This window comes from Eulemur rufifrons, chromosome 7 (genome assembly GCF_041146395.1).
Source record: "Eulemur rufifrons isolate Redbay chromosome 7, OSU_ERuf_1, whole genome shotgun sequence".
In the NCBI taxonomy this organism is placed as follows: Eukaryota; Metazoa; Chordata; class Mammalia; order Primates; family Lemuridae; genus Eulemur; species Eulemur rufifrons.
In genome coordinates this window covers 67,843,492-67,858,130 of record NC_090989.1, presented here as the reverse complement: position 1 = coordinate 67,858,130, position 14,639 = coordinate 67,843,492, and the positions used below count along the sequence as shown (strand labels likewise).

The 14,639-nt window shown below is 39.4% G+C and overlaps 1 protein-coding gene across 1 annotated transcript in view; it reads right to left on the bottom strand.

The window, feature by feature from the left end:
- IQCG (IQ motif containing G) overlaps nt 1–14,639 on the bottom strand; it is a 44,121-nt gene that overhangs the window by 8,231 nt on the left and 21,251 nt on the right. The window contains exons 5-6 of the mRNA XM_069472724.1: nt 6,392–6,553; nt 4,870–4,944 (exon numbers count right to left, since the gene is read on the bottom strand). Of these exons, the coding sequence (XP_069328825.1) occupies nt 4,870–4,944; nt 6,392–6,553 (237 nt within the window). The remainder of the gene's footprint in view (nt 1–4,869; nt 4,945–6,391; nt 6,554–14,639) is intronic.

Sequence of the window (14,639 nt, the reverse complement as noted above, 5' to 3'; positions counted from 1 at the left end):
GATCCTCCCTTCCCCCCACCTTTCAAGTTCATTCCTTCTTCAGATTTTGTCCTTCAGCCCTAGGATGTTCTTTAGAGTTCTCTTTTATCCCTTCTGAGTAGCCAATCCCTTATTAATAGCTCATTATTCTTTTGTTAAATTTTCTGTTCAAATAATTGGTATGGTTTCTACCACCTAAATAGATCATTAACGATACAAGTTGACACCAGAAATGGAGTTTATCTCCCATCTTCTAGTTCATATATGTCTTACTAAAGCATCTAAAGTTCTTGCTACTTCCTGTTCATCAGATACAATTAGCGTAATGTCATTAATCCAATGGAGTACTATGATGTTTTGTGGAAAGTCCAAGTGAGCAATACCTCTGCAGACCGTATTATGGGAGGGAACACAATTAACATAGCCCTGATGTGAGACTATGAAGTTGTACTGTTGGCCCTGCAGGTAAAAGCAAACTCCTTCTCGTTTTGGTTTTTTTTTTTTTTTCCAAATTGGCTTGTAGACAGGAGCTTTGGTCAGGTTAACAGCAATATACCAAGTACCAGAGGCCACTGAAGACTTGCTCCAATAAAGATATTACATCTGGAATAGTAGGTGCAATTGGAGTCACCACCTGATTACATTTATAATAGTCCACACTCACTCTCCAAGATCCATGCTACTTTTTCACAGGCCAAACAGCGAAGTTCAATGGCGATGTGGTGAGTATTAATATCACCACCCCTGCTTCTTTCAAGTCTTTGATGGTGGCACTAATCAATGCAGTTCCACCAGGGGTGCAGCATTGCTTCTGGTTTACTATTTTGGTTGGGAGGGGTAGTTCCAGAGGATCCTACTTGGCCCTTACTACCATAGTGGCCCCAAGTATGTCTATTACAACTATAAATTCAGTAACTGGAGAAATAGCTACGGCGGCGGGGGGTGGGGGGGAGGTCCATTGAACAAGTGGACCCACAGTAAGTCAGTCTTTAGTTAAGGCTCCATCTATCACCTAACCCCCTTAATCCTCCATTTTGACTAGCGGCCACACTATTGTTTTGGGTCTCCATGAATTAACATCAACTCAGAGCCAATATTTAGTAATCTCAAAATGTCTGGATATTTTCTTTTCCCCAGTGCACAGTAACTCTGTAAATAGCCACAGGTCTTTTGGGTCAGGCTTAGAGGAAGATTTACAGTGTGTACTTACAGCAACTGGAGAGTTCATCCTCAGAGGATATGCCTCCCCCCTTTAATAAAGAGGCTCTGGGTCTGTGAATTGACTTTGTTCTGGAAACTAGGTGAAAAGCCATGACTCTCTATTGTGGTGACTCAAATGAGGTTTTGGCTAGACCTAACCTTTTTTTCTGTTATGCTTTAGTTAGTAGGCAGCCCATCAGTATTGTTACTAGGGATAACATTAGTTAGCCATTGCCAAAGATCCCTGTGGGCAAAGGCCTCCTAATTACTAATACATCCCTGCTGCCCTTCATGGTAAATGTGCCTACGTGTCTTTGCAAGCTAAGTGCTGCCATCTATCCTTTGGCACTTCAGGATCCCATCATACCCACTGAAATCAGGGAGCTCATCTCAATGACAACATCCCTTGTGGTCATACCTGGCCTACATAGGAAAGCAACACAAGGGATGCAGGTATGCCTCTGACTATTGTATTTCTCAATGTCTTTCTTAGTAAAGGAGTGTCTTCTGGGCTTTCTCATGTTTAAGGATGTGTGTCTGGTGGTACATGTGTAGGTCAAACATGTTAAATCCACTGTGACTTTCCTATATCCTGAAGTCATTAGATTCTCTCCTCCACATCATAGCAGGGAAGCTCTAGCATCTCCACCTCATCAAATGAAGGCAACCATGAAGTCCAATCAAGCAAACTAACAGCGTCACCTCCAGCTGCACAACCTAACACATTAAACCCAGAATGTCTAGTAAATGCATCCAAATCAATGAATTTGATCCAATCTAGTGCCACATTCCAGCCTCCTTGGCCTAGCACTCTTACAATCCATTCCCACACACGTTCCCCAGGTTTGCGCCAATATATATTAGCAAAATCATACAACTCTTTTGGTATGTAAGTTATTTCCTTCTGAGTTAGTCATCTGAGTTTTATGTCCCCCTAGAACATACTGAGATTTGACCCTAGTTATGGATCCAGTGACAATACGGGTAATTGTACTGGGTCTGAAGAAGGAGCATCCCTTTTCAAGAGACATCTTCCCCAGATGAAGTTATCACAGGATTTTTGGGCAAAGGAAGTCTGGACTCCTCAGACACAGAAGGGTGGGCTACATCCACGGGCAAAGGAGCCTCAAAGTGACTTGGGGATTCAAGATTGTCAATTTTATGTGAATCCCCAGATGTTCCCATTCCAGGTTTCAGGGTCCTATTCTTTCCCAATGAATGTTCTAACTTGAAACATGAGAAATTTGGCATGACTATGATGACTTCATGTATAATCCTGACTAAAACTCCATTAAAACCAAGAATAGAAAAATGACGTCCCATTATCACTATTACTAATCAACATTATGCTTGACTTTCTAGTTATACGATAAGCCACAAAATAGAAATAGACATATAAATAATGAAAATATAAAATTATTATTTTCAATAAATTAGATTTTCTACTTAGAAAATCCAAATGACTCAACTGAAAAACCATTAGAATTATTAATAACATGAGAGGGTATAAGGAATCTAGAGTACTATGCAAAAATAAATAGCCTTTCCATATACCATGTAGTTAGAGACATGTCCAAGAACCTTTAGCATTGTTATAACAGCAATACTTGGAAACAACCTAAATCTAACTAAATCTATCTATCTGACTATGGGATATTATACAACAGTTGTACTATTACAGAAAATGTTAAAGACAAGGTAAATTTTAGAAGGAAAAAACAAAACAGGCCGGGAGTGGTAGCCCATGCCTAGCACTCTGGGAGGTCAAGGTGGGAGGATCGCTTGAGGTCAGGAGCTCAAGACCAGCCTGAGCAAGAGTGAGACCCCGTCTCTACTAAACATAGGAAAAATTAGCCAGGTGTGATGGCATACTCCTGTAGTCCCAGAAGCTGAGGCAGGAGGATTGCTTGAGCCCAGGAATTCGAGGCTGCGGTGAGGTATGATGATGCCAGTGCACTCTAGCTGGGGCGACAGAACGAGACTCCGTCTCAAAAAACAAAACAAAAAAAGAAAAAGAAAAAAAAAAACAAGATCTGGACCAATATATATAGTATGATCCTATTTATGTAAAACACAAATACTAAAAATATGTGTGTTTTTAGATACAAGTATGTACATGAAAAGAAAAAGATGTCTATCACTTTTTAAAATCTATATATTTCTGTATACTTCATTAAAGACATACTTATGTATTACTTGTGTTATTGGGCTGAAGCTCTGGGAAACACTAATTTCATCCCTCCATTATCCATTTATCCACCAACTCACCTGGTTGTTACTGAATACCTACCATGTATCTCACACTTTAAACAGGTAACATGATACATAATTCTTAAATTTCAGGGTACAGGACCCTGATTCTAATAGCCTACCAGATATTTTCCCCCCCCAGGAAAAGCCTGTGAGATGGCATAAGCACAAATTTGGAATTGTTGGCTGAAAATTCATGAGCTTTTCCCAAAGGCAAGCTGTATTACAAGTAAATTTATTCTTTATTCATCCAACAGGGATATTTTAAAAGACTCCAGCTGAACTTAGACATGTTTACAATCTTAGATATATTATAGACCCAGCTTGGTTTGTTATTAGTATTGGAAATGCTAATTAAAACCACTTCTATCACATATAATTCAAACAAGGGGAAATAAATTGAGTAAATATATAGAAAAATGTTCTGTACAGTTCTGTTAGTAAGTTGAAAATGAAAAATAAAACAATTCATTAAATTAGCAGACTTTTAAAAATATTTAAAATGGCCAGTACTATTGAGGATACCTTGAAATTACTGCCTTCATACATTGCTGATGGCAATATAGATTAGTATTAGCAACATTTATCAAGAGTCACAAAATACCAGTCTCTCTGAAATAATAATCTTATGCTTGAGATTTACTTTTAGTAAATAACTGCGATGAAGAAAAATAATTCTTTGAGCAAAGCTTTCATTACTGCATTATTTATTACAATAAAACTTTGGAAATAACCTAAATATCCAAAATAAAGGGTAATAAGTGGACTATGGCATAACCATTCAATGGAACATTATACAACTATTTTAAATTATTGTATAAAGAGATTCGAATAGCATGAAAAAATGGGCGAAAAAGCAGTTGGTGATTTTAAAATATCTTCCCTCAACTGAAAATATTATTTTTATAATTTAAAAAATTAAGTAAATTTTATTTTTAAACTATGACTATGAAGCAATACAGGAATAAAAAAAGTTTCTTATATAAGCTAAATTATAAAGGCAGATGACAAAATTTTACCTGTACTCACTTAAATTACAGCTATATAAAATATCTATTCAGATGGATAACTCTGAAAGAAAACATGGGCTATAGTTCATTAGGCTGGAATAATTATGGTTGACTATTCTTTCCTTTAAAAAATATTTTTGGCCGGGTATCATGGCCTGCCTGTAGTCCCAGCTACTTGGGAGGCTGAAGCAGGAGGATCAATTGATCCCAGGAGTTTGAGGTTATGGTGAGCTATGATGATGCCACTGCACTCCACCTGGGGGGAGAGAGCAAGACTCTGTCTCCAAAAACAAAAATTCTTTTGACCAATGCAGAAAGAAACATGTAGTAATGTATTCTCAAAAAAAAAAAAAAGTTTTTTGCTCTCCTTGGTATTTTGTAAGTGGAATACAAAAAAACATCAGAGGATAAAAAAGTGTTGGTAACCTACCTGCTGCTCCTTTCTAAGGAACACTTCAATCTCCATATGAATCCGGTTCTCTTCTTCAGTTTTCATTCTTAGTTTCTGTAAGAACAACAATCAAATACTAGGAATTCTCCCTGACAGGGGTGGGAATCACAAGTTCTTGAGATTAGAGGTGCAGCTTGGACAGCAGCACAGGTTTCCTTTACCAGCTGGGATCCCCAGAATTCCACAGCATTGCTCTAGCGCTGTAATTCAGTTCAGTTCAACGCAATTCGTGTTCACAAACATTGTTAAGTCATGTGGCTGGCAGTGTGCTAGATATGTGCGAGTAACCCCCGACAAGAGGACCACAATCCTGTTACCTGGAAAAGTGATCCCCATTTAAGGAGAGAAACAATACTTAAAGTGCACAAGGTTCTTAGGCCTAGAAACAGAAATTCCAGAGTACGAGTAAAAAGAGTGTCATCATGGTCTCAAGCCACATCTGGGGAGTAATTGCCTGTTGTCCTTTCTGTTCTTTTTTTTTTTTTTTCTTTTTTTACAGAGACAAGGGTCTCACTATGTTGCCCAGGCTGGCCTCGAACTCCTGGCCTCAAGCAATCCTCCTGCCTTGGCCTCAGCCCCTTAAGTATTATAGCTAGGACTACCACACCACCATGCCCAGCTTTGCCTGTTGTTCTTTTAGCCATTTAGCACTCCTCCTCCGATGAAAATGTCTACCATTTCTTCCTTTCTCCTGATATTTTTCACTGTGACATCTCCTCTCTCTAAATTTAGGTTTGAATGAAGTTCAGCTCTCTAGATTTTGTACTTCTTACTGGAGGGCTAAAAGGTACAGGTTGGATGAAGTAAGCAGCAAGCAAAAAACTGCAGTTACTAAGTACCTGGTTTTGCCCTCTCCCTATAATTACTAAGAGAAATGGCATCATCCCAGCACTTTGGGAAGCCAAGGCAGGAGAATTGCCTGAGGCCAGAAGTTTGAGACCAGCCAGGGCAACATAGGGAGACCCTGTCTCTACCAAATAAAAAATTAATAAAAAAAATTGTTAAAAATTAGCTGGGCATGGTGGGCCATGCCTCTAGTACCAGCTACTCAGGAGACTGAGGCAGGAGGATCGCTTGAACAGAAGAGTTTGAGGTTGCAGTGAGCTATAACACCACTGCACTCCAGCCCAGGCAATAGAGTGAGACCTGTTTCCAAAAAATAGGAAGGAAGGAAGGGAGAGAGGGAGGGAAAGAAATGGCTAGTGGTTTTATAAAATAAGAACAAAATGACCAAGGGGAGAAAGTACAACCAATTTTCAAAGTCATTATGAGAGAAGCAAGAGATGTAGGATACAGCCCATCAGAATCTCTGCTTGCAAATATGCAAGTCTTCATTTAGGCCTTTCTTTTCAATCTCAAGTGTGTGGGGGGTGCAGGGTAGGGGGGGAACGGTTACTGGAGAGAGAGTTGGAGGGAAATCTCCATCTCCCTCCTCCTTTGTTAGCTGAGTGACAGCTCAAATGCCATCTACTTGGTTCTTTCCTAATGTAGCACGGATTACCTCAATCTCCTCCAGCAAGAGTTCCTCTGTTTTGTTACATTTTTTCTGGGTCTGGGCAATCTGCAGTTCAGTATTTCTTTTCATATACTGATTCTCCAAGTTGGTTTTTGCCTTCGTCTCTTGCAATTGGTCCTTGAGGTGAGCAATATATTCATTCCGATTCTGCAGAAGACAGACTAGGTTTCTAAATTGAAAATACAGTCTACTTCCATTCAGTTTGGTCAGTGGCTTAAGCTAACCTTTTATAAGTCAATAAAGAATGAAAATTATTTTTCTGCTATCACACTAAGGGAAATTTAAACAATAATCATGAATACTATAAATGAAGATGAAAGAAAACAAAGTAGTTCCCAAAATCAGGACTGCAAAATTCTTCCATAGGCACACTATTTTCCACACAGATTTCCCATTAATATCTCATTTTGGTAAAGAGAACATGGGACAAAAAGATCAACAGAACTGGCTTCCCACCCACACCTCACCAGCTGTGTGAACTTGGCCAAGTCAATTAAACTCTCCAAGTTTTACCTTATATAAAATAGAAAAAATAATATCTACCCTGCCTGAAATTTCTTAGCAATTATAAGTATTCACTGAGAATTCATGTGAAAACTCCTTGTAGGTTATCAAGTGTTTGTCAATTTTAAGGGCTCAATATTTATTAAGAAAATTATGTATTCAGTACCAGGCATTGAGCCAGGCATTAGGTAAACAGTGGAGATCTAAATAGACACAATCCCTGCCCTCATAGAGCTTACAGTCTAGTGGGAGAAATGTGGTTAAAAGGAAACAAACAACTATGTGTAAACTTTTTTAAACTGTGCAAAATGATAGGAAAGACAAGGACAACAGGTTATGGGAGAAAATAACAAGGGAGACCTATGTTAGATTGCACAGTCTGAGAAGGATTCTCCGAGGAAGCAATGTTTAATCTGATGCCTGAAGGATCAGTAAGTCTATCACATGAAAAATGGGATCAAGAGGAATTCTAAAAACAGAAAAAGTATATGCCAAAGTCCTGAGTTAGCCAAGACCCGCATTCATTCCAGGAACTGAAAGAAAACTCTGGCAGCTGTAGCCTCGTGAGGGCTGAGCGTGGGACAAGATGAGGTTGGAGAAGTAGGTAAGAACAAACAATGCAGGACCTCAGGGATGCAAGTAAGAAGTTTGGATTTTATTACGAGTGCCATAGGAATCCCTGGAAAGGTTTTAGTAAGAGATGTAACATTTGTTTGAAAAGAATCAAAGTGTGAGTAACTTCACAAAGAGGTGATCAGTGTTATCTGAGAGCACAACTAGCAAATATACAACTAATAACAAAAATGCATGGCTTCAATCAGAGATCCATGTTTCCCTAAATACCATCCACCTTTAATCTTACCACATCAGCTGGGTGGAATTAGTTCTAAGTAACTATTGGAAGAAAAAACAAACCAGAAATTAGTCAAAATCATCCATAACGAAAAATAAACATAGCTGAAAGCATCATAGGTCACAGTGTCTCACGCCTATAAGCCCAGCACTTTGGGGGGCCAAGATGGGAGGAACATTTGAGGCCAGGAGTTCAAGACCAGCCTGGGTAACAGAGAGAGGCTTGTCTCTACAAAAAAATAAAGTAAAAAAAAAAAAAAAAAATGATTCAGGTATGGTGGTGCACACCTGTAGTCCCAGCTACTCAGGAGGCTGAGGTGGGAGGATACTTGAGCTCAGGAGTTTGAGGTTGCTGTGAGCTAGGCTGACATGGCGGCACTCTAGCCTGGGCAACAGAGCGAGACTCTGTCTCAAAAAATAAATAAATAAAATAGAAAATAAATTAAAAAAAGAAGTGCAAAATTAAAACTCTAGGAGTTTCTGCCTATGGTAAACAGAAGGTATTACATTATGTAACAGTTTATAAGTTCATACAACATCAGCTGTGCCAAGCCAAAGGCAACTGGTTTTAATGCTGTTGCCATGGGCCTCTGGTTACTCTAAGTTCTTTCATTTATTGATGTTTTGCACAGACATTGTTATGGCCCTCCATGGTGACAGCGTGGAAACATAAGAGGAAGATGTAAAATACGGACAGGCTAGTGATGGTAAAATCACAATCACGGCAAACTAGTAAGTGAACTGAAGTGCTGTTCCATTTCCTCATCCCCAGTGTGTAACAAGAGCCAGCATACAAGCAGTGGGCTACAGGCCAATGGTCTTGAATTACATGAATTTCTTTTATAATTTTCACTAGGAAAAGATTTGCCTTCACCACTGCCTATAATCCTGGTTGTCCATGGTGTCTGGGGCTTTCCCCATGACCAAGGTCCATGGAGTGACCCATCATATTTGTGGGTTTTCACGGCACATCAAACTTTACTTCCAAATCCCAAAACTGCCTTCAGAAGTGGACTTCTGGACTTGTTATTTGAATTCAGAGAAGCATGATTTAGTAATAAAAAGAAGGAAACAACCAATTGTTAATAAGTTAATAAGGCTCTAAAGGCTGCCGCAATAGTGTGAGCCAAAGGCTGCCAATGGCAGTGTCGGTTTTCATAATTGAACACAAAGTAGAGAAGAGAGTTCCTGGAACTATTTTGAAAGCTACTATCTGAAGAAATTGGAACTTGTACTGCATCTCAGGTTTCCCCTTTCACTGGATGGCAAAAGGGCAAATGGGGATGTAGTCTATTACAGTGATAAAAGCCACAGAAAAAAATACAGTTCTGTATTAAATTAACATTTATATTTGTCTGTCTGCCCATGACTTAGAATACTGGCTGATTCTGTAAGAGTCCATAGACTCTGAATAAACTCTGAGTTAAACAGAGTCTCGCATTCTGAGATGCAGATAAAACATAATCAAATCCAAACTTCTAAAGTTTTAGGCTCCAGTTCCACCTACTGCTTTCATTTCCATTTGAACTGTTCTCTTTCCCAGGTCACTCATACCAATTTCCTCTTAGCTTTCCTTCTGTAATAAAGTTTCCACACATCTCACTGTCTTGGCTGATCTCTTCTGAGTAAACTCCTTCTTAAATGGGATGCCCAAAACTGTATACAACATTATAGATGTCTAACCACAACACAGGATAGGGCAGTATGTTCTCCCTATTGTATAAGCACTATTCAGTGCCACTAATTGCATAATCAAAACAAAGAGGAAGCACTCCAAATGCTTTTCACAATATTTTATGTTAATAGAGTGTCATGATTGTTATTAAGACTCTGATGACAAGCCACTAGAAGAAACACTGTGAAAGGGAGACTCTAAGAAGTCTAGAGAAGACAGAAAGCCAGGTACCTTTTCAAATGCTGTTACTATAAAAACCAGTGGTAGGTTCCTAACCTCAGGTACTCATGTTAGAACCTGGCTGGGCCTCTTACAAAACTGTTAAAGACAAGTTAGGTCTTCACAATTCACAACTTAAAAGATTCTTCTAACCAAAATCAGGATTTTAGTTTCACCCTTGCATCTTGTTGGAGTCAGCTCAGTGTTCTATAATCGCTATTCTGATTTCTATTTCTTGTCACATACCAGCTTTGAGTACCTTGCAAATTTAGCAAGCATGTCTTTTATCTTCATTTAATTCTTTGACCCATTTTGGAGCCTAGAGATCATATTCATCTCAACCTATTCTCTTTGGTGCCTAGTCTACATCTGGCCAAAGGAAAAAAAAAGATTCATCAAAGAGTGAAGAAAGCTGAAGGGCTGAGTGAAGAAAAGAGCTAGGTAACATGTAAAAGTTAATTATAGGGTAGCCAGAGAAAAAACAAAGTATAGCTTAGAGGATGGAGTAGTTCAGGCCCATTTTAAGATATCATGGCAAGCTTCCTGAACAGCACTGAGCTTTCCAAAGTACAGTCAATGACCATGTATGGCAATGGGAAGGCTGAAAGAACAACAAAAGGTCAGGAATTGGTAGTGCTGTATTTGGCTTAGGGACTCCTAGTCTAGACATTCATGTGAATGTAGGTCTAAGGAATAAATTTTTACAATTAGCTCCTGCTAAGGAGGAGGTGCAACATGCTCTTCATCAAGCAGTAGAATACAAGTAGGGCACTATAAGAGTCAAAGGGCAACAATTTGTGTTCAAAATCACTGAGCACCATGGAGAAAATCCTTGTCACTATTGCAACAATATTGTAGGATTCTAGGACATCCATCTTCATGATCTTTGGCTCCTTTTATAACCAGTCAAATGACTAGGATTGGCATCATATCTTTCATGGTCACTATATCTAGACCTCAACTATCATGGCAAAACTGAAATAGGTAAAGAACTTTTCATTATGAGCCAACTTTCTCCTTGAAAGCTAAGGCCTATAGCTTAGAGAATAAATATATTCTCTATATATAAGAAAAAAATCTCTCTTTTTTTCTCTCTTGGGAAATAAGTCCTCCTTGGCTTCCTGTTGTGATATTATCTCCCCAACACTAAAACCTCAGCAGCAGCTTCAGCATTGGAAAGGTTTATTGTATATGCTGGAGGCAGTGTGAAGAGGTAAAGGCAACTGCTTTAAGAAACTCTGGGTCAGCATAAAGCCATGGGTCTGGAGCAGACTAGATGTAGCACTAACAAACAAAACCAAGATTACAAATTCAGAATTTCAGTATGGTCCCAAACCCTGACCTCCAATGACAAGATAGATTTCTTACATAATGGGCCTCCCCCACCTATATGGCATCCATTGATGATATTTGCCTAGACAAGCATGGCTCATAAGGCCCTCCATAATCTGCTCCCTGGCTCCCATTCTAGCTTCATCTCATGCTACTGTCTCCCTTTCTCTCCAAACTTCAGCAGCTCTACTGGTCTTGTTTCAGTCCCTTATAGACCTCAAGCTGTTTCCTAATTAAATTTTCAGAAGTTCTGCTTTCACTATTGCAGATAAGCTCCTACCAGAATGACCCTCACACAGTAAAGATAAACTCTGGACATAGTACAAAAAGAAATTATATAAAAACATTGGAGAGTGTACAAAATCAGGCATCTAGATGAGAGTAGACAATAACATGGGGTGAGTTTCTCAATTTCTATGACCTTTAGCAAACTATAGTCAACACTTGGTGGGGGGATCAGGGGGTACATGTGGAGCAGCTAAAACTCGGATTCAAAATCCTGTAGTCTTTTTAGACTGAAGAGCCAGCAAACAGATTCAGGGGCAATCACAGCCTTTGAAAAGTAAGGGAATAATACTGAAAGGAAGGAAATAATCCTGAACCACAGAAAGGAAACTACAAATTCTGTGCATAAACTCTATACACATGTCTGGCTGACTCCTGAACCACCCAGTGTCAGTAAGAATGCAGGAAGCTCTAAGGATAAAAGAACTGAACTGATATTTGAGCTGCTGCCCACTGTAGGTAAGAGAGAGTTTTGAGCTTGAATTTAACCAAGTTAAGTATCTGCTAAAACAAAAATGACAATATGCTTTGGAGGGGAATAGAGCAGAATATACAGCCTCTACAACATAACATTCACATTATCCGAACACATTCCAAAACTACTCTAGGCCGGGCGTGGTGGCTCACGCCTGTAATCCTAGCACTCTGGGAGGCCAAGGTGGGCGGATCGTTTGAGCTCAGGAGTTCGAGACCAGCCTGAGCAAGAGCAAGACCCCATCTCTACTAAAAATAGAAAGAAATTATATGGACAGCTAAAAATATATATAGAAAAAATTAGCCGGGCATGGTGGTGCATGCCTGTAGTCCCAGCTACTCGGGAGGCTGAAGCAGGAGGATCCCTTGAGCTCAGGAGTTTGAGGTTGCTGTGAGCTAGGCTGACGCCACGGCACTCACTCTAGCCTGGGCAACAGAGTGAGACTCTGTCTCAAAAAAAAAAAAAAAAAAAACCAAAATTACTCTACATTGAAGAAGAAAACTGGACTATTCCCAGAGAACAGATAATCAACAGAGATTGACCTTGAAATGCCCAAATGTTGGAATTAGCAAACAAGGATTTTCTACAAAGCTCAATGAAGTAATGAAAAAATGTGCTCATAATAAATAAAAAGGTCGGAAATCTCAGCACGGAAATAGAAACTACAAAAAAGAACTAAAAGCAAATTCTAAAACTGAAAAATATGTAATTTAAAACAAAAAATACATTTATATAGGCTTAAAAGCAGAGTGGAGACGGCAGAGGAAAGATTCAATGAACTTGAAGACAGAGTAATAGAAATTATTCAATCTGATGAACAAAGTGAAATTTTTTTTTTTTTTTTTTTTTTTTTTTGAGACAGAGTCTCACTCTGTTGCCCAGGCTAGAGTGCCATGGCATCAGCCTAGCTCACAGCAACCTCAAACTCCTAGGCTCAAGCAATCCTCCTGCCTCAGCCTCCCAGAGTGCTAGGATTATAAGCATGAGCCACCTCGCCCAGCCTTGGTTCTCTCTCTTTTCTTCCCATGGAGTTTCATGAAAATGCTGCTCCACTGTTATCTCACTTTGTATGCTTATGTTCAGGAGCCTGAAAGCAACCTGATTTTTTTCCTTTGTGACTTTTTTTTCTGCCTAGTATCTAAAGCAATTGTTTCTTTCTTTCTTTATTTTTTTTTATTTTTTATTTTTTTTTTTGAGACAGAGTCTCACTTTGTTGCCCAGGCTAGAGTGAGTGCCGTGGCGTCAGCCTAGCTCACAGCAACCTCAAACTCCTGGGCTCAAGCGATCCTCCTGCCTCAGCCTCCCGAGTAGCTGGGACTACAGGCATGCGCCACTATGCCCGGCTAATTTTTCTATATATATATTTTTAGTTGTCCATATAATTTCTTTCTATTTTTAGTAGAGACGGGGTCTCGCTCTTGCTCAGGCTGGTCTCGAACTCCTGACCTTGAGCGATCCTCCCGCCTCGGCCTCCCAGAGTGCTAGGATTACAGGCGTGAGCCACCGCGCCCGGCCAGCAATTGTTTCTTTATATCCAAGTTACCACTGACCCTTTCACACACAAAAACCTGCCATCCTAATTGCTGGCATCCTTTTCTGACCCACAAGTCTCTAGTGTCCATGTACTTCCTGTCTTCTTGTTTTCCAGACTTGACTTGACCACTGGTTTTTAGAAACTCTAGGAATTTGGCCGGGCACGGTGGTTCACGCCTGTAATCCTAGCACTCTGAGAGGCCGAGACGTGAGGATCACTTGAGGTCAGGAGTTCGAGACCAGCCCGAGCAAGAGCGAGACCCCGTCTCTACTAAAAATAGAAAGAAATTAGCTGGACAACTAAAAATATATAGAAAAATTAGCCAGGCATGGTGGTGCATGCCTGTAGTCCCAGCTACTTAGGAGGCTGAGGCAGAAGGATTGCTTGAGCCCAGGCGTTTGAGGTTGCTGTGAGCTAGGCTGACGCCACAGCACTCTAGCCCAGGCAACAGAGAGAGACTCTGTCTCCAAAAAATAAAAGAAATTTAAAAAAAAAAAAGAAAGAAAGAAACTCTAGGAATTTAACTTGATTTCGTATTGATAGCTGTTTTTTGTTCCAAAGCTTGCCTTGGATCTTTTAGTCCTAGTTTCTTAACTTATTCTTATTGCTGATGATCAAAATATCTGAGTGATATTCTGCTTTAGTTTTACCGTGGCTGAATGTAGTGGCTGAGATGTAATCCAAGAGAACAAGTTTCAGGATCAAGTGTTCGTTGCTGTCTGGAAAATTCTATTATCAGCAGTGTTTGAGTAAAGAGAAAAAACGATGGTCACGATGGTAGCATAGGAGGGTTAACTGGCAGAGTGCTAACTCTGAGGTTTCGTTTGACACTGTTGGTTTAGAGAGCTTAAAAGGAGAATAATATAAGTATCTTCTATTTTAAAAAGTAAGGATCTCAAGATGAATTTTTTTTAATTACAAAAAAATTTTCTTTTGAAATGGGTTCTCACTGTGGGGCAGCCCAGGCTGGAATGCAGTGGCACAATCACAGCTCACTGCAACCTTGAACTCCTGGGCTTTAAGCAATCAACAGGAATTTTTAAATTATGGGAGAGTTTTTCAGGGAAAAAAGCTAGAAAACCCCTGAAAAACTCTGTTCATTAGAAAGAAGACTTAAGCACAAACTAGTTTTTGTGAAGCTTCCCAGAGGGGGGAAAATGGTTTTCAAAAAATATAAGCTATAAGCAAAGAGCTAATAGAGATAATGATGTCAAGAACAATACCAAAGGAACTTTGTAATTGTCAAATAAAAAATAAGAAGGGGTGTTAAGCAATTTGTTTGGAAGACTTAAAGATAATATCTTGAAAGAAAGACTAATGACCTTTTAAAAAATTCTTCCAAATATATTTTAAAAAT